At 44.0% G+C, this 19,857-nt stretch overlaps 1 protein-coding gene across 1 annotated transcript in view; it reads left to right on the top strand.

The window, feature by feature from the left end:
* sptbn4a (spectrin, beta, non-erythrocytic 4a) overlaps positions 1 to 19,517 on the top strand; it is a 63,457-nt gene extending 43,940 nt beyond the window's left edge. Inside the window, exons 16-19 of the mRNA XM_061740656.1 lie at positions 4,466 to 4,734; positions 6,306 to 6,476; positions 9,978 to 10,020; positions 19,152 to 19,517. Of these exons, the coding sequence (XP_061596640.1) occupies positions 4,466 to 4,734; positions 6,306 to 6,476; positions 9,978 to 10,020; positions 19,152 to 19,484 (816 nt within the window). The 3' untranslated portion in view covers positions 19,485 to 19,517. The remainder of the gene's footprint in view (positions 1 to 4,465; positions 4,735 to 6,305; positions 6,477 to 9,977; positions 10,021 to 19,151) is intronic.
* The last annotated feature ends 340 nt before the right edge of the window (positions 19,518 to 19,857 follow it).

Here is a 19,857-nt window from a genome sequence, read left to right as displayed (position 1 = left end):
TTGATCCTAGCGCACGAACATTTTGAAGATCTGGGGAACTGGCAACGCAGACGGTGAGGTGGTGAAATGAAGCCAGATTCATGTCATACTCTTAATGTCATCACACATCAGACTTATAATATGATAGTGCTGATCGTGTTCCTCTGTGTTTGAAGCTCAGCGTCAGTTAGTCGTGAAACCTTTACGCGTGTGTAAAGGTTTCACACGCGCACGTAAAACTCATTATATATATAAAAGAAATCCGTGTCCCTTTAGAGACTCCGTTCCTCTCAGCCTCCACCTTCAACTCCAACTTCTTTTTTATTTCTGCCTCAGATCTGTCCTTGGCACTCGCAGCGTTCAGCGCAGCAACGACGTGCTGCCACTCACTCGCTTTCTTTTTGTTAGTGATGCCACTACTGTGACCTCCAGATAATCTCGTTGTCCTGCCTCCACCTCATCCACAACATCTCCATCTCGGTCTCCGTGAAATTTAGTGGCACGGTGGCTCGACACATCTCATTCATCCATTCATATGCAAATACAATCATGAACTACTTTGCATTGCCCATTTATGGTAAAAAGTGGGCGTGTAGAGGGCGGGATATGAGGAGAATTCACCTGCCAACCTTCCAGCTGACTGTGATTTATAAAGAGAACATTGCGTGAAAGTGTGCGTGCACACGGTTTTATAAATCAGGATTTTTTTGTGCGCACGCCATTCTCGGCTTTTGAGTGCACGTACACTTTTAGTGTGAATCCTACGCACTCTTTTATAAATGAGGCCCCTGATAACTTTAATATCATTACTGGATCAACTGCCAGGTGGTAACCACGGCAACGGAGATTCAGAGAAGAAGAGCCGGCTACCGCAGGACGGTAAAGAGCAGAAGTCCGGCAAATCTTAATATATATGTATCATATACCTCAGGTGGTAAAAACTACCAGGTTCTTATGGGACGGTAGTGATTGTTCCAGGTATTATCAGACCCTCAGGTAGTGATTGTTCCAGGTATTAGTCAGACCCTCGGGTAGTGATTGTTCCAGGTATTAGTCAGACCATCAGGTAGTGATTGTTCCAGGTATTAGTCAGACCATCAGGTAGTGATTGTTCCAGGTATTAATCAGACCCTCAGGTGCTAAAAACTACCAGGTTCTTATGGGACGGTAGTGATTGTTCCAGGTATTAGTCAGACCATCAGGTAGTGATTGTTCCAGGTATTAGTCAGACCATCAGGTAGTGATTGTTCCAGGTATTAGTCAGACCCCCAGGTGTTAAAAACTACCAGGTTCTTATGGGATGGTAGTGATTGTTCCAGGTATTATCAGACCCTCAGGTAGTGATTGTTCCAGGTATTAGTCAGACCATCAGGTAGTGATTGTTCCAGGTATTAGTCAGACCATCAGGTAGTGATTGTTCCAGGTATTAGTCAGACCATCAGGTAGTGATTGTTCCAGGTATTAGTCAGACCCTCAGGTAGTGATTGTTCCAGGTATTAGTCAGACCATCAGGTAGTGATTGTTCCAGGTATTAGTCAGACCCTCAGGTAGTGATTGTTCCAGGTATTAGTCAGACCATCAGGTAGTGATTGTTCCAGGTATTAGTCAGACCATCAGGTAGTGATTGTTCCAGGTATTAGTCAGACCCTCAGGTGGTAAAAACTACCAGGTTCTTATGGGACGGTAGTGATTGTTCCAGGTATTAGTCAGACCCTCAGGTAGTGATTGTTCCAGGTATTAGTCAGACCTTCAGCTGTGGCTTATTATAAAACTAATGATTTCAACTGAAAACACATGAAAGCATGAATAACTGATTTAATATTTAAGTTCTTTGGTAAGTGACCGTGGTATAAGCAGATAATGCCCTTTGAGGTGACATTATCATAAATATATGGACGACGCGGGCGTTATCCCTTACTCATCTCACACTTTCAATTCAATTCAATTCAATTTTATTTATATAGCGTCTAATACAACAGAGTTGTCTCTAGACGCTTTCCAGAGACCCATACCCAGAACATGACCCCCGAGCAGTTATTACATAAACAATGGCAGGTAAAAACTCCCCTAGTGGGAGAAAAACCTTAAGCCAAACAGTGGCAAGGAAAAACTCCCCTTTAGGAGGGAAGAAACCTTGAGCAGGACCAGGCTCATCAGGGGGGACCCTCCTGCCGAGGGCCAGACTGGTGGGTCAGGGACGGCAACAGCACAGCAGGCAGGTGGAAGCAGCAACGGGATGACCGGGGGTGGGGACCGCAGGCCAGCACACAGCTCCCGAAGCTCCGGCCCAATCAGCAAGTCCCAGGTTGGGGTGCAGGGTCAGGAAAAGACTTGTGCTCCGTAATGCAAGCTACAAGCCACCCATGGCCACCTGCAGGACAAAAGAGAGAAAAGGGAGGAGAAGGGGGGGGCAGCAACGGGATGACCAGGGGTGGGGACCGCAGGCCAGCACGCAGCTCCCGAAGCTCCGGCCCAATCAGCAAGTCCCAGGTTGGGGTGCAGGGTCGGGGAAAGACTTGTGCTCCGTAATGCAAGCTACAAGCCACCCACGACCACCTGCAGGTTCCGGTGTCCGGCAAAGGATGCTGCAACATGGACAAAAGAGAGAAAAGGGAGGAGAAGGGGGGGGCCAGCACAAGAAACCACAGGAGCGACTCTGACACACTAAAGTTTACACTACCTAGAGATTTACCAACACCAGCTAGAGGTTTACTAAACACTAACTATAGGCTTTACTAAACAGAAAGGTTTTAAGTTTAGTTTTAAAGGTGGAGGTGGTGTCAGCCCCCTTAACCCAGATTGGAAGTTGGTTCCATAGTAGTGGCGCCTGATAGCAGAACGCCCGCCCTCCAAATCTACATTTAGATACTCTAGGAACTACAAGTAAACCTGCACTCTGAGAACGGAGAGCTCTGACAGGAACATAAGGCACTATCAGGTCTTGCAAATAATGCGGAGCTAAGCCGTTTTGGGCTTTATACGCAAGTAATAAAATTTTAAATTGGATTCTGAATTTTACGGGTAACCAATGGAGCGACGCTAATACTGGAGAGACGTGGTCTCTCCTGCTAATTCCTGTCAGTACTCGTGCTGCTGCATTTTGGATCAGCTGGAGCCTATTCAGCAAATTACTTGGACATCCTGCTAACAACACATTACAGTAATCTAGTCTAGAAGATACAAACGCATGAACTAGTTTTTCTGCATCACTCTGTGAGAGGATTTTCCTAATCTTTGCAATATTACGGAGATGGAAAAAGGCTATTTTACAAACCTGATTGACATATGGTTTAAACGACAAATCCTGATCGAAAATAACACCAAGATTTCTCACAGTTGCACTGGAAGCCATCGCAACACCATCTAATCCCTTCCTGCTAAACACACTTCTGGTGTGTTTAGTTCATCATTCATTATGGTTTTGAATTACATTCATTATTAGGGCCCGAGCACTGACAGTGCTAGGGCCCTAATGTATCTGTAGGAATTTTCCTTTTTTCCCCCTAAACGTTCCCCAAAAGTCACCAAATTTTGCACCAAGCCAGGCCTGGCGAAAAATTTGATATTTAATGGTTTGCATTAATGGGCGTGGCAAAATGGCTCAACAGCGCCCCCTAGAAAACTTTGTGCCTCAAGCCCCACAATACGGTTTGACGTACATGCACGAAAATCGGTACACACCTGTATCATGTCGCAACTTAAAGAAAAGTCTCTTGGCGCCATGACCGAAACCCAACAGGAAGTCGGTCATTTTGAATGAATCCTGTAATTTTGCCGAAATTTATGCCATTCCTTCAGCAGTTAATTCAGCCCGAACCGTAACGTGCACCCAGGTGTGTTATACATCAAAATGTGCGTCTCCATCCTGCGACTACACGCATTACTTTCCTCTTTCAAAAGTGTTACCGTGGCGACGCTAGACGCCAAAAAGCGCGCCCACCCGTCATCTGATTGGTTCAGACAGAAAAAACTTTGTGCCTCAAGCCCCATAATACGGTTTGACGTACATGAACGAAAATCGGTACACTCCTGTATCATGTCGCAACTTAAAGAAAAGTCTCTTGGCGCCATGGCCGAAACCCAACAGGAAGTCGGCCATTTTGAAAATTCTGAATTAATCGCGTAATTTTGGCGCAATTTCTGCCATTCCTTCGACAATTAATTCAGCCCGAACCGTAACGTGCACCCAGGTGTGTTATACATCAAAATGTGCGTCTACATCCTGCGACTACACGCATTACTTTTCTCTTTCAAAAGTGTTACCGTGGCGACGATAGATGCCAAAAAGCGCACCCCCCCTTCATCTGATTGGTCCATATCTGATAGTTCCTACTTTCTGCCATAACTTTTGAATGGTTTGATATAAAGAGTCGTGGGTGGTGTCATCGGACTCGGTTTTGAGTCCTTGACCTTTATTGGTGAAAATTGCACGCGCGAGGGCCCATCCATCGCTGCTTGCAGCTTTAATTTGTGTGTTTGTTTAAAGGCACGGGGAGAGCCCTACCGACCTTCCAGCAGCCTCTCGGCACCCGTGACTCGGTTCGACGGACGTCCTCGCGCCAGAGACCGTCCCAAACCGAGGAGACGACCCCGTCCTAAAGAGCCGGAGGAAACCCGCCGGTCTCGTTCGGCTCCGGCGACCGGAGCTCCAACAACGCCCCAGCCGCCGTCACACACTGCCCAGAACGAAGGCTTCCTCTACCGGAAAAAGGCCACCAGCACGGACCTGGAGGCCCAGCAGAGGAGCCCCAACAGGTAGAGGAGGAATTACACACTAAACCTCTCTGGACTCAGAGAACGGTTCAGTCATAGACATACTAACATCATTATGCATAGAGAAATAACATTAAACCTCTCTAAGCTGAGAGAATGGTTCAGTCATAGACATACTAACATCATTAAACATAAAAAACATAAAACATTAAACCTCTCTAAACTGAGAGAATGGTTCAGTCATACACGTACAAACATCATTAAGCATAAAAGACTTGTAAATGTTTGGATTTCTTCAATAGTAATCTCCTTTATGTCACATTAAAGTACAGAATTGATGCATTCATTAACTCTTGTGTCAAAGAAACTAAATAATAACTAATAACCAAGGCCAAGAAGGATATCCTTAACCATGTGCAGTTATTTGTGGAGTTATATTCCCTAAAAGATTCTCCCTTTTCAGGCCCATGATACGGCCAGTAATGGGCTCTTAGCCATTAGCCTAAAAGCTTTTTTCTTGTTGTGCTAACAAATTAAAATCTAAATTCAAAGAGTATTGTTACCGACCTAAACACAAAACCCTTCCCTGTCCTGCAAAACCCACACATCTTTTTAGCCAGGATTTCTCATGGACAACACATTTGTCAGGAGGTTAGTTTTGTATTTATTTATTTATTATAGTCATTGAAGCACTGTAAAGCACTGTAAAACCTAACAGTACATCTTAATAACAGAAGTAAGTTGAAAAAGTTGTGGTCCCTCATTGCCATCAGTTAAGATAACAAAAATGACAAAACTGAATTAAATAAATGTTTGAAGCTGGTATAAGATGTCTGTGTTTGTTTGTGTTAAAGCAACTTAAAGTTGAGTTATTTCGGTTTTCTAAAATTAATTGAGTAGCTAGAAGTTGTGACCACTAGAATGTGATCATTTAATTTAGAGGAATAAAACTGAGTAACTTGAACTTAAGTGCTAACATTTATGTAAAGAAGATTCAATTAAGTTATTCTGGCTTGATGCAAATTAATACAACACTTTTTAAATACTGTAAGTCTGAAGGAAATACTACGTATGAGTTTATAATACGTATTAGTTTTAAGTTCAGTTTACTGAATGAAATGGTACTATCACATTTAAATAATAATAAATAAATACATATTTGAGTTACTTGAACCTCAATGGAATATTTTTTTACACTTGAATTGCTTGACTTTATAAACTTAAATGGTTTTACAGTGAGCTAAATGTACGGTCAATGTGGCACTACAGTTATCTAGAAACATACTAAATGGCATGCTCTAAGTTGGAAGCCTGGGTTTTAAAAGAATTCAGGTGGTAAACTAAATACAAAAATAAATAAAGTTTAAGTTTAAACTGACTTCTGAAAACCTCACAAACGTAATAGCAGTCAAAGACGGTTAGTTGTCGTGAGCAGTGCAGTCAATGCATGTTTGTGTTGTTGTAACTTTGTAATAACTGTGTAATTAAATGGTTAGCTGTTGTCCAAGTTTAAACATTGATGGGAGTTAGATCTTTGACTCAAGTTCTCCAGAGCATGTTCAGTTTTAATCTGCAAAGATATTATTTATGCATCTTTTTTTTCCATCTGATAGCAAATCCTGGGTGAACGTGTTTTGTGTGCTGAAAGAGGGACAGTTGACGTTCTATAAAGACGCGAGGAACCTGACGACGACGTACAACGAGGAGCCGCCCGTCGACCTCAGCGACTGCTCCTTCGACCCGTCCATCGGATACAAGAAGAAGAAGAACGTCTTCATTCTCAAGTAAGGACTAACCCTAACCCTTTATTGATGATATTCTCAGTTTCAGCCTTCTAACGACATCGGAAACTAAAGTCAAAGTGACACAAAGGAGCTTTTTTCATATTAAAATATCAGTTTTAATTTCATTTCATTATTTTTAGAAAGTTTGCTCTCATGGTCTCCTGTCCCTACCGTTAATCAAATTAAATCATCCGAAGAAGGTCCCAGTTGTGTCTTATATCTGTGAGGTCTGGATTAAAGACATTTAATTTACAGTTGTTGCTGCAGAACTCTGTAGCAGGAAGAGTTAGTTCCATGTGGTGACGTGATTAATAAAACTACACAGTGAGGAGGAGGAACACACGATCAACTACGTTTCCATCAGTCAAAACTCAGGTTATTGCTAATATTCCGGTTACTGAGACATTGGGAATATTCCGTTTCCATGGTAATTAATCATTTATCTGGATCAAACCAGCGACGCATGGAGAACATCATGACACAATTCCCGTCATTTCTGCTTCTTCTTCCTGGATCCAAATTCAAAACAAATGCTGCTTCAACTTTTCTCTCTCCTTGTAAATCTGGCTATCAAAAAAGGAAAAAAAGATGAAAAAAGAAAAAAAAAAGAGGAAAAAAATGAAAAAAGAGGAAAAAAATGAAAGAGGAGAAGGTGAAAAAAAGAGGAAAAAAAGATGAAAAGAGAAAAAAAAGGAAAAAAGATAAAGAGGAAAAAAGAGAGAAAAAAGATGAAAAAAAAGAAAGAGGAAAAAAAGAGGGAAAAAATATGAAAAAAAGGATGAAAAAAATGAAAAAAAGGAAAAAAGAAAGGAAAAAATGAAAAAAAAGAAAGGAAAACATATGAAAAAAGAAAAAAAGAGGAATGACATTTCCCGTCATTTCTGCTTCTTCTTCCTGGATCCAAATCCAAAACAAATGCTGCTTCAACTTTTCTCTCTCCTTCTTGTAAATCTTCTATCCCGGTACTTTCTACCGTCTACAAATGCAGAAATGTTCATATCCTTCATTACATTTATGAAGTGATTAGTCTCCTCCTGGTCTTGTTTCTCCGTGTTTAGAAGAACTTCCTGGACTCAAAAGACCAGGATTCCTTGTGAACAGAGCATGTGCAGAAAACAGATTCCTGTTCCGTTTGATGGGGATATTCCGTTAGGTGTTTACATGACCCAATATTCGGGTTTTAAAAGGAGTAACCCAGGGCTCATATTGGGGTTTTTAAAAACCAGAATATGAGTAAATTCAGGTTATTAAAGGGGTTATTGGTGTTTACATGGCCGTGTAACCGGGTTATTGATCATATTCAGGTTTTAAAAGGATTATTGATGCTGGAAACGTAGTCATTGGGGAATCTGGGAAGTGTGACCAGGCGAGGAGCTAGCAGGACGATATCACACATCAACAACGATGGAGGGAGTTCACAGCTTTAGCTTTAGCTTTAGCTTTAACGGTGACTAAGAGACTCAAGAAAGCCATGAAAGAAGAGAAGACAAGACTGTACAAGATGAACTCTCAGACAAACTTAACATCCACGTATAGGAGGAGCCTCTGAGGGAGAAACTTCACAATTTCTTAAATGAGCCGTCTGTAAGAAATGGCCAAAACTGGTACTGCAGTCACTTTCAAAATACTGTTGAGCGGCGTGTACCCTCCCCCTCCTCCCCCGACCAGAGGTTGCCAGACAGGCTGCAGAATGCAGATATGCAGAATGCACCGTACGTGCGCGCTGCCGCGTACCCTACGGCGTAGGCTCTGCGTTGGTGTAACGCGGAACCATAAATCAGCCTTAAGGCTGCAGCGGCGTAGGAGCGATGGATGACTGAGGGAGAACACAGTTTCACCAAGAGTGGAAGGCAGCGCCGGGCAAGTTATGCCACAGTTTGCAGATGTATTGTTGATGCGTGGGCTAATGTGTCTGCTGGGACTATTTTGCGAGCTTTTGCAAAAGGGTGCATTTCCGAGGCGCCGCACGGCACGGAAAGTGACTCTGACAGCGAGGAAATTGGGACTGGCACAGCTGATTTAGCGGAGCTCTTTAATGCAGAAACAGAGGATGAGACTTCGATGGGTTTGATTAATGTAAAAACTGAAATAAAGTAGCCTACAATCAAACAAAGTTTTGCTCCCGCTCTATTTTTAAATACGCATGCTTGTGTGTGTGTGTGTGTGTGTGTGTGTATACGGCGCCTTTAGGTTCGGTGCGCCGTGTGTGTGTTTTAAATACAGAAATGACACAAAACTGAGGGTGCGCCTTTCCACACGGCGCCCGTATGGTCGCGGAAATACGGTATTTATATATGAAAGCCAAACATTTAGCTATGAATCTTACCTGTCCAGGAGAAAATCAGCAACGTTGGCGTCTGTCTTCAAATTCTTCTCCGCTTTCAGCCGTCTCCATCTATCAAAAGCATCTCCTATACAAATCCTTGTTTTATTTCGGACCTTGTCACGACGTAACGCGGATTCATAACGAGGTCTTTTAGGTTTTGGAAAGCTAGACATTTTTTCATCCAACACGTTCGTAGCGGCTGCTGCGATAATTAGAGCCGAGCTGGCAACCCGGATGTCAAAACAATACTGACTTGGTGATTGGGAGATAGGTGGAGGGTGGAGCTTCAGAAACAATACTGACTTGGTGATTGGGAGATAGGTGGAGGGTGGAGCTTCAGAAACAATACTGACTTGGTGATTGGGAGATAGGTGGAGGGTGGAGCTTCAGAAACAATACTGACTTGGTGATTGGGAGATAGGTGGAGGGTGGAGCTTCAGAAACAATACTGACTTGGTGATTGGGAGATAGGTGGAGGGTGGAGCTTCAGAAACAATACTGACTTGGTGATTGGGAGATAGGTGGAGGGTGGAGCTTCAGAAACAATACTGACTTGGTGATTGGGAGATAGGTGGAGGGTGGAGCTTCAGAAACAATACTGACTTGGTGATTGGGAGATAGGTGGAGGGTGGAGCTTCAGAAACAATACTGACTTGGTGATTGGGAGATAGGTGGAGGGTGGAGCTTCAGAAACAATACTGACTTGGTGATTGGGAGATAGGTGGAGGGTGGAGCTTCAGAAACAATACTGACTTGGTGATTGGGAGATAGGTGGAGGGTGGAGCTTCAGAAACAATACTGACTTGGTGATTGGGAGATAGGTGGAGGGTGGAGCTTCAGAAACAATACTGACTTGGTGATTGGGAGATAGGTGGAGGGTGGAGCTTCAACATAAACATCAGTTGAGGGCTGCAACTCCTCTTTTTAAACTGGAATATCCTGGCTTGAGTGCTGTTGTCAGTGACATAAGTATTTGAAATGAACATGATTTTTAAATGTCTGTTGACATATCGGGGTCATTTTATGATTTGTTTTATTATTGCTCTTACATACGGCTCCTTTAAGTGTTGCTTTAAAAAAAATGTAATTTTATTATTCACTTGAAATGAAGTTAAACAAATACCTGGAGTTCTGCACGTTCTAAACTCTGATTTGTGTCTGTTTTACTCCTGCAGAGTAAATGATGGGAACAACTTTGTATTCCACGCAAAAGATGAGGTAAGAATATTTGATACGTTTAAAGAGTTTAACACGTAGCTATAGCACATATAAGGCAGAGTTGGAAAAAGAGGGCATATTTGATAAAACAGTTGAAACTAAATGCAGGAAACAGGAAGTTCCTGCTAAACATAAAACAGGTAAAGTTAGTTTTTATCCCTTCCCTGCCGTAAGGGATAAAAACGTCTTTATCAGGAAAGTCACGGAGCCTTGTTACATTCACATTTTAATTTCATTTTATATTACAAAATAACTGATACTACACTTTAATTTAGGATGGGTCTGTTAAAAAAAATAAGATCTCGTTTTATGCCACACATTTACATGATACACGTAAATAAGTAAATAAGAGATAAGTAAAACAGAGAAAAGGCTTAATGAACTATGACGTTGCACTTTGCAATTCCTTGTATTTGTTCAGTTTTATTTGTTCAGTAAATTGGAGCATTAATTTTAGATTGACAGTGAGTTACTAATCTCATCTACCACAGTATTGGAGAAAATGTAAAATTATAGTTATTATAGTTATAGTTAAATCATGTAAATATAATTATAAACACAAACTCTGAGATCCTCCAACCAACGTTTGTTGGAAGTGCCCAGGGGCCTCATTTAAAATGGAGTGTGTAGAATTAAAACTAAAAGTGCACATAAACCCAAAAGCTGAAAATGCCGGGCGCAAAAGAAAATCCGGATCTATAAAACCGCGTGCACGCACACTTGCACGTAAGGCTCGCACAGTCCAGCTGGAAGGTTGCGCAGGTGAATAAGCCTCATATCCCGCCCTCTACACGCCCACTTTTTACCATAAATGGTATGTTCTTGCATATGAATGAGCCTGCTGAGCATGCGCAGTGGCTTCCTGCAGCCTGTTTGGCGTCAGAATGAAAGAGACGCATGATGAGACGTGTCCAGCCACAATGCCACTGAATTTCACTGAGATCTGAGATCTAGATGTTGTGGATGAGGTGGAGGACAGGAAAACGACATTATTTGGTGGTGACAGTAAAAGTAGAAAGAGTATATAAATAGTATAAAATAATTAAAGCGAGTGAGTGGCAGCACGTCGTTTGCTGCGCTAAACGCTGTGAGTCCCCCGGCGCAACAGACATGTCCCCCCCGTCTCTTCAAAATCATGTTTTTGTCCCCCCCACTTTTTACAGTTTAAAAACTAACGGTAGTCTCAACCTGTAATTGCAAATCACCCAGACACCCTGTGCGAAGACGATGCGAGAACAGCCCCGCTCCCCCTCCTCCTCCCTCCCCTCAGAGCTGCTCAGGGCGGGTTTATGGTTCCGCGTCACCAACGCGTACCCTACGCCGTAAGCTCTGCATCGTTTTAACGCGGAATCATAATTTAGGCTTACACCCGCACGTAAAGGTTTCACGCACGCGTAAAACTCATTATATATATTTTAAAAATCTGAGTCCCTTTAGGGAAGAAATGAGGGGGTCCGTAGAGCTCCTAAACGCTCTACGAAGCCCCTCATTTGTTCTGTCCTAAAGCGGTGGAGGAGGTCCCCGGCGTGTCACCGCGGCTGCAGCAGCAGCAGAGTCCTGACTGACGCTGTGTTTCAAACACAGAGGAACACGATCAGCGCTATTTTATTATAAGTCTGATATATGTTGTGAAGTGTGATGACATTATTAAGAGTATGACATGAATCTGGCTTCATTTCACCACCTCAAACCCTGCGTCACCAGTTCCCCGTGTCTTAAGTAAATTCTTACGGGAGGGTCCTAGTTGCCGTAGGGATACGCAGATTTTTCGGTTAGTTTTTTCTTTTTAGATCCGAGGCTTTGCGTAGATGGCGGCTTCCGCAACTTTCAGGCGCTTTTTCTGCGCAAGCAAGCTTTATAGATGAGGCCCCAGGTCAAAGCAGAGGCGTTGGGGTGACCGAGCCTTTTCAGTTGCCTAGGCTCTGGAATAAACTCCCCTGTGAGTTACGCACCATCTCTGACCTTGGCGTTTTTAAATCTAAAATTAAAACGTATTTATTCAGGGTGGCTTTTAATACCCAGTAGTGTGGCGACACTTTTTATACTTGATGTTTTTATATGTTCATATGTTTTATTCTTGTTTTATTTTGTTGTATGTTATGTAAAGCACTTTGGTTCACCTTCAGGTTGATGTAAGGTGCTATACAAATAAAGTACATTTACATTTACATTTACATTTACAAAGATGAATGTTCATGTTTCTAATGCAAAAGAGACTTTTTATGCATTCACTTTAATCAGATTTGGTCAATTCTGCATTAGCAGGTCAGAATTTAGAAGTGGCTGCAAAATGAAAAAAGAAATGTGGATTTTTAATCTGGAAAAGTAAGGTATAATAAAATATATTCATGAACCCTGAATGCCTTGAGTCTCTACTACCAAAGGATTGTGTTCTTTTTCTCCATAAATCTCCATTTGTGTGAAAAATCCCTCATAAATTTAAACCACATATCCACACAAGTTGGGAAGTTTTCTATTATGTATAAAAGAAAACAATGTTAATGTGAAGTGCATTTAGAAAATAAATGAGACTTTGATGCCAAAAACACACTCAAAAAAAGTATTTAGTCCAAAATACATTATTATACCAGTAAATATCCACAAACAGCCTCTTCATCTCCACCATCGACGGAGAAGCACATGTTGTTACGTTTACACTCGGTAACTCCGTCCTGCACGTTTTCAGACGGGAAAGCGCGATGCTAAAATGGAGCGTATGCTCTACATTGATTGACAGGTCATCCGGCCAATCAGGAGCTTCCTGTCAGTGCAGTTGCAGCATTCGCCCAGAAGATGGTGCCATTGTATAGCCAATGAAATGCTGAACACAACGATATATATATATATATATATATATATATATATATATATGTAGGCCTTCATGGTAAATTCAACGGTTCAAAAGTTATGCCCATGGGACATAATTGTTATAATAAAACTCTTTGTAAGACATAGTCTTACGAAAACATGTGTAAAATACTCATTTATTGTGGTATTGTTATCAGATTTGAACTTGCACTAGATAAGGCTTCAGCCTGAGTCTCATTGTGTTTTAAAACCAATAAGACACAGATTCATCTGCAGAAATCTGGTTACAAAACTAATAAAAACCTTCTATATCAGTGTGTTCAAACTGAGATTACTGAATAATAGTAGCAGTTACAGTTACAGTTACAGTTACAGTTACAGAGATTCTGGCAGTTGAGGGAAAAACTTCAGAGTGTTACCTTTCAAAAGAGACCAGAACCAGCCATGAGCAAACGGTTCAACAACAGCTTTAGATTTACTTTGGGATTAACTTGGATAGGCGTTTTCGGCGACTTTTACAAGTGCGGGAACAAGTTAACTGTGGCCACTGTGTTGTGTTTACGTGGAAAGTTTAATTCCTCTTTAATTCAGAATTAAAAAACATCATGTAACCGTGGCCACTGTGTTGTGTTTTTCGGGTAATTAATAATCCCGGCAGTTCCTGGTTTAAATCCCAGCAGGAGTCTTTCTGTCTGGAGGTTACATGTTCTCTGCGTACTTGCATGGGGTTTTTCCTGGATACTCTTGTATGTCAGGTGCATTTGTAGTTGTTTTCCTGTGTTTTATTGTGACGGACCGGCAGCTGTCCAGGGTGAATCCTAATTCAATTCAATTCAATTCAATTCAATTCAATTCAATTCAATGCAGGCAGGCAGGCGGAAGCAGCAACAGCAGACATCCACGTAGGCAGGTGGAAGCAGCAGCGGGATGACCAGAGGGGGGGGGGGGGGGCGGGAACACAGGCCAGAACGCAGCTCCCGAGGCTCCAGCCTGCAAACATGCACAAAAGAGAAAAAGGGGGGCCGGCACAAGAAACTACAGGAACGATGGACAAAAATGATAGCTATGAGATATTTATAATAAATAAAAATGGTAATGGAGAAGAGAGGAAGGGAAAAGGAGAGGAGAAGAAGGGTGAGAGGCACCGCCCAGCGGATCATGTCGGTGCCCCCTGCAGCATAGGCCTATAGCAGCATCTACCACCAAGCTATATTTGAGACTAACTATTATAGTCTTGTTCTATAGCTGCAACTATGACTACTGACTCTAACACACTAGAGTTTACACTAACTAGAGGTTTACCAACACCAGCTAGAGGTTTACTAAACACTAACTATAGGCTTTACTAAACAGAAAGGTTTTAAGTTTAGTTTTAAAGGTGGAGGTGGTGTCAGCCTCCTTAACCCAGATTGGAAGTTGGTTCCATAGTAGTGGTGCCTGATAGCAGAACGCTCGCCCTCCAAATCTACATTTGGATACTCTAGGAACTACGAGTAAACCTGCACTCTGAGAGCGGAGAGCTCTGACAGGAACATAAGGCACTATCAGGTCTTGTAAATACTGCGGAGCTAAGCCGTTTTGGGCTTTATACGCAAGTAATAAAATTTTAAATTGGATTCTGAATTTTACGGGTAACCAATGAAGACGCTAACACTGGAGAGACGTGGTCTCTCCTGCTGATTCCTGTCAGTACTCGTGCTGCTGCATTCTGGATCAGCTTGAGCCTATTCAGCAAATTACTTGGACATCCTGCTAACAACACATTACAGTAATCCAGTCTAGAAGATACGTACGCATGAACTAGTTTCTCTGCATCCCTCTGCGAGAGGATTTTCCTAATTTTTGCAATATTACGGAGATGGAAAAATGCTATTTTACAAACCTGATTAACATATGGTTTAAACGATAAATCCTGATCGAAAACAACACCAAGGTTTCTCACAGTTGCACTGGAAGCCATCGCAACACCATCTAATCCCTTCCTAAGATGCTCTGGACCAAGAATGATAACCTCTGTTTTATCTGAATTTAGAAGCAAGAAATTTCTGGACATCCAGTCCTTGATGTCCCTAAGACATGCCTGAAGTTTAACTAACGGTTCTATTTCATCCGGCTTCATAGACAAGTAGAGCTGCGTATCATCAGCATAACAATGAAAGTGTATGCCGTGATTCTGGATTATACTTCCCAATGGCTGCATGTATAAACTGAACAAGATTGGCCCTAGCACTGAACCCTGCGGAACACCATAACAGACCCTTGACTGTTCTGAAGAAACCTCATGTACATGAACAAACTGGAACCTGTCAGATAGGTATGATTTAAACCAACATAGAGCTGTCCCTTTAATCCCAACAACATGCTCTAACCTGTGCAGTAAAATGCCATGATCTATAGTGTCAAAAGCAGCACTGAGGTCCAGTAGAACCAGTATGGACACTAATCCCTTATCTGAGGTCCAGTAGAACCCGTATGGACACTAATCCCTTATCTGAGGTCCAGTAGAACCAGTATGGACACTAATCCCTTATCTGAGGTCCAGTAGAACCAGTATGGACACTAATCCCTTATCTGAGGTCCAGTAGAACCAGTATGGACACTAATCCCTTATCTGAGGTCCAGTAGAACCAGTATGGACACTAATCCCTTATCTGAGGTCCAGTAGAACCAGTATGGACACTAATCCCTTATCTGAGGCCATAAGGAGGTCATTCGTGACTCGAACCAGTGCTGTCTCTGTGCTATGATGCATTCTGAACCCTGACTGAAAGACTTCAAACAGATCATTTCTATACAAATAGTCACATAACTGGCTTGAAACTGCCTTTTCCAGAATTTTAGATACAAATGGAAGGTTGGAAATTGGTCTATAATTAGCTAAGGTGTCTGGGTCAAGAGAAGGTTTTTTAAGTAAAGGTTTAATTACTGCCACTTTGAAAGCCTGTGGTACATATCCTAAACTTAGGGATAGGTTGATTTGGTCTAGTATTGTCGTACCAATAAGAGAAAAAACATTTTTGAATAGTCGAGTCCATATGAATACCATATGAATATTAAAATCACCCACTATGATGAATTTATCTGTACTGATCAATAATCCAGAAAGGAAATCTGAAAATTCAGATAAAAACTCTAGATAAGCGCCAGCAGGGGGCCGGTACACTACCACTAACACAACTGGCTTCTCTGATTTCCAGCTCGGAAATTTCAGAGTAAGCGTGAGGCTTTCAAACGTATTATGATTGCACTTAGGTTCAATTTTTGTTTGGAGACTGGAGTTATAAATTGCTGCGACTCCTCCGCCTCGGCCCGTGCTTCTAGGAATGTGATGATTAAAGTAGCCGGGCGGAGTTGATTCATTCAAACTAACATACTCTTCCTCCTGTAACCATGTTTCTGTTAAGCAGAAAACATCACTCCTACTCTCTGTAATTATATCATTTACTAACAGAGACTTGGAGCTTAACGATTGTATATTTAGTAGTCCGCATCTAATTTTTCGGTCTCTTATTTGTACCGAATGTGCATTGGTTTTAATTTTTACAAGATTATTTTGGTTAACGCCTCTATAACGCCGCACCTGGTGAACTTTTGGAGGGTGGGGAACTGCAACCACTTCTATTTTGCTAGGCACCTGGCTAGAGTTACCAGTTACATCATGTAATCCTACAGTTTTGTTGGCAGGCGTTGGTCCTCGAGAAGCAGCAGAGAAGTGTGTTAAACTACAGCTCTGCATCCTGGCCTGGACCCTGCGATGTCAGGGAGAGGGTCTAATAAAACAGGCCAAATTACTAGAGACAAGAGCAGCACCAACCCGGGTGGGATGAATGCCGTCTCTTCTAATCAGACCGGGCTTTCCCCAGAACGTCTCCCAATTTTCAATAAAGGCCACGTCGTTTTCTGAACACCACCGATACAACCAGCGACGGAGCGAGAGCATGCGACTAAACATGTCATCGCTGGTCAGATTGGGGAGGGGGCCAGAGAAACCTACGGAGTCCGACATACTTTTGGCGTAGTTACACACCGAGACAATATTCATTCTGGTTACTTCCGACTGGCGAAGACGGGAGTCGTTAGCTCCGACATGGATGATAACTTTACCATATTTACGATTACCCTTTGCCAGTAGCTTCAAATTTGCTTCAATGTCGCCCGCTCTGGCCCACGGGATGCACCTAACTATGGTCTCTGGAGTCGGCCTCACATGCCGGACTATGGAGTCTCCAATCACCAGGGTCGGCTTCTCAACGGGTGTGTCGCTGAGTGGGGAAAAACGGTTAGACACATGACCTAACCTACCACCTAACCCTAACCCTAACCCTAACCCTAAAGAGACCTGGGAAACGCTTCAGCAGATATCTGTGATCCTAAATACAACGAGCAGGTATTGATGATAGATGGATAGAGAGCATTACAATATCTGACATGGAAAATGTCAAATAATTATAATATTAGTAATGATTAATATCACTATATGGTGGCCCTGTGATGGACTGGCGACCTGTCCAGGGTGAACCGGCCTCTCGCCTGAAAATAGCTGAGATAGGAGACCCCCGCAGACCCCCGTGAACCTGCTCTCCAGCAGACCCCTGCTCTCCAGCAGACCCCTGCTCTCCAGCAGACCCCGTCACCCTGCTCTCCAGCAGACCCCCGTGACCCTGCTCTCCAGCAGACCCCCGTGACCCTGCTCTCCAGCAGACCCCCGTGACCCTGCTCTCCAGCAGACCCCCGTGACCCTGCTCTCCAGCAGACCCCTGCTCTCCAGCAGACCCCATCACCCTGCTCTCCAGCAGACCCCCGTGACCCTGCTCTCCAGCAGACCCCTGCTCTCCAGCAGACCCCTGCTCTCCAGCAGACCCCCGTGACCCTGCTCTCCAGCAGACCCCTGCTCTCCAGCAGACCCCCGTGACCCTGCTCTCCAGCAGACCCCTGCTCTCCGGCAGACCCCTGTGACCCTGCTCTCCAGCAGACCCCTGCTCTCCAGCAGACCCCTGCTCTCCAGCAGACCCCGTGACCCTGCTCTCGATCAGGTGCATGGCGTGCGTGTGGATTAGGAACCCATCGGCAGTGGCTGGCGTGGATCCACGTGGCACGTCTCTCTGCAACCTTGACTGCTGTCTCCGTCACCAGAAGCACTTGGAACGGTCCGTTCCACCTCCGAGCTTTCCAGTGTTTACATCTAAAGTCTTTCTCCACGATGTAGTCTCCACTCCAAGGTCATGGAGTTTTGTCTCTGCCGGTTTGGGGAGGGCGACCTTAACCTGTTTGTGAATATCAGACAAAACAGACGACAAGGTTGCACAATATCGTAACATTTCATCTTCACAAAGGCCAGGCTCTTGCAGCTGCCTCTTAAACGGGCCCAATCCCTGTTTACCCCAACAGGATTTCAAAGGGGCTCAGGCCATTTCTGCTTCTCTGACGCGCCTTCATGTCAATGTCCATATACTCACCACCCTGTTTCAGTGCAGCACTCACAAAAGGAGCGCCATTGTCTGAGCTGATGTTTGCTGGAATTCCCCACCTGGGAATTATCAGGTGCATCAAAGCCTTTGCCACTGCAGCGGAGTCCTGTCTTGTTGTGGGGAAAGCTTCAATCCATTTGGAAAACATGCAAACGATAACCAAAACAAACTTTTTGCCTTCACTGGGTGTAAGTTCAATGAAATCCATCTGCAAATGCTGGAACGGTCTGTCTGGTGGAGGGTGAGCCACCTGTGGCACCTTTAACCCCCTCCCCACATTGTTTGTTGAACAGATCACCTCGTGAACCAGTGTCTTCGTATTTCACTCACCATCACCCCCTTTGACACATGGTCCAATCCGTGTGTCAATTTAGCATAGTGAGGGAAAAGAAAGAAAAGTCCTGGGTAGACACACACCGTCAATTACCCTGCAGTCTGCATTTTTCCAGGACTGTTTTTTACATGATGCGCTATGAGTAAGGAAAACAGCCTGTATCTTGAGAGATAAAGGTTGCTTTGACACAGTTTTTTGCAGCTGCGTCTGCTCGAGCATTTCCCTTGAGAGATAAGATCAGATCTGTTACTGTGAGCATCACATTTACACACAGCAATTTGTTTAGGCAGCAACATGGCGTCCAGGAGGGCAGCCACTAGTACGTGATGCGCTATGGGTCTACCTGTGGAAGTCAAAAAGTCTCTGTTACGCCAATTCTGGCCAAATCATGAACAACACCCAGGCATATCTGCTGTCAGTGTAAATGTTTACTGATTTCCCTTCAGCAAACTTGCATGCCTCTGTCAGCGCCACTCTTCTCTGACCCCTGACCTCTAACCTCTGCCCTCTGACCTCTGCAGGAGGACCTGAAGGCCTGGACCTCCAACATCACCACCTCCATAGCCGAGCACGACGACATGGCCAAGTGGGACAAGCCGGGCACGTCGTCCCTGGACCCGGACCGGTCCGAGAGGAAGGAGAAGTCGGAGGGCGACGCCGACGCCCGGTCCGAGCGCTCGGAGCTGGTGGAGGGAGGAGAGGAGCGGTCCGAGAAGGAGCGGTCCGAGAAGGAGCGGTCCGAGAAGGAGCGGTCCGAGAAGAACGACGGCTCGGATAAGTTAGACACGTCTGAAATTGCTGACAAGTGTGAAGGCGGCGCCGGAGGTTCCAGCACGTCTGGAAAGAGCAAATGAAGAAGAAACACTGACAACAGACCTGGAGGAAGGGAGGGAGGATGGAGGGATGGATGGAGGGATGGATGGACGGAGGGATGGACATTAACAGACCTGGGAGGAAGGGAGGGAGGATGGAGGGATGGTGAAGGGATGGTGGAGGGATGGAGGGAGGATGGACGGAGGATGGATGGAGGATGGAGGAATGGAGGGAAAGATGGAGAAATGGTGGAGGGAAAGATGGAGGGATGGATGGACATTAACAGACCTGGGAGGAAGAGAGGGAGGATGGATGGATGGAGGGATAGATGGAGGGATGGTGGAGGGATGATGGAGGGATGGTGGAGGGATGATGGAGGGATGGTGGAGGGATGATGCAGGGATGGTGGAGGGA

This window comes from Cololabis saira, chromosome 14 (genome assembly GCF_033807715.1).
Source record: "Cololabis saira isolate AMF1-May2022 chromosome 14, fColSai1.1, whole genome shotgun sequence".
Classification (NCBI taxonomy): Eukaryota; Metazoa; Chordata; class Actinopteri; order Beloniformes; family Belonidae; genus Cololabis; species Cololabis saira.
The sequence above is the reverse complement of the archived record's forward strand: the minus strand, read 5'-3'. Positions and strand labels throughout refer to the sequence as shown.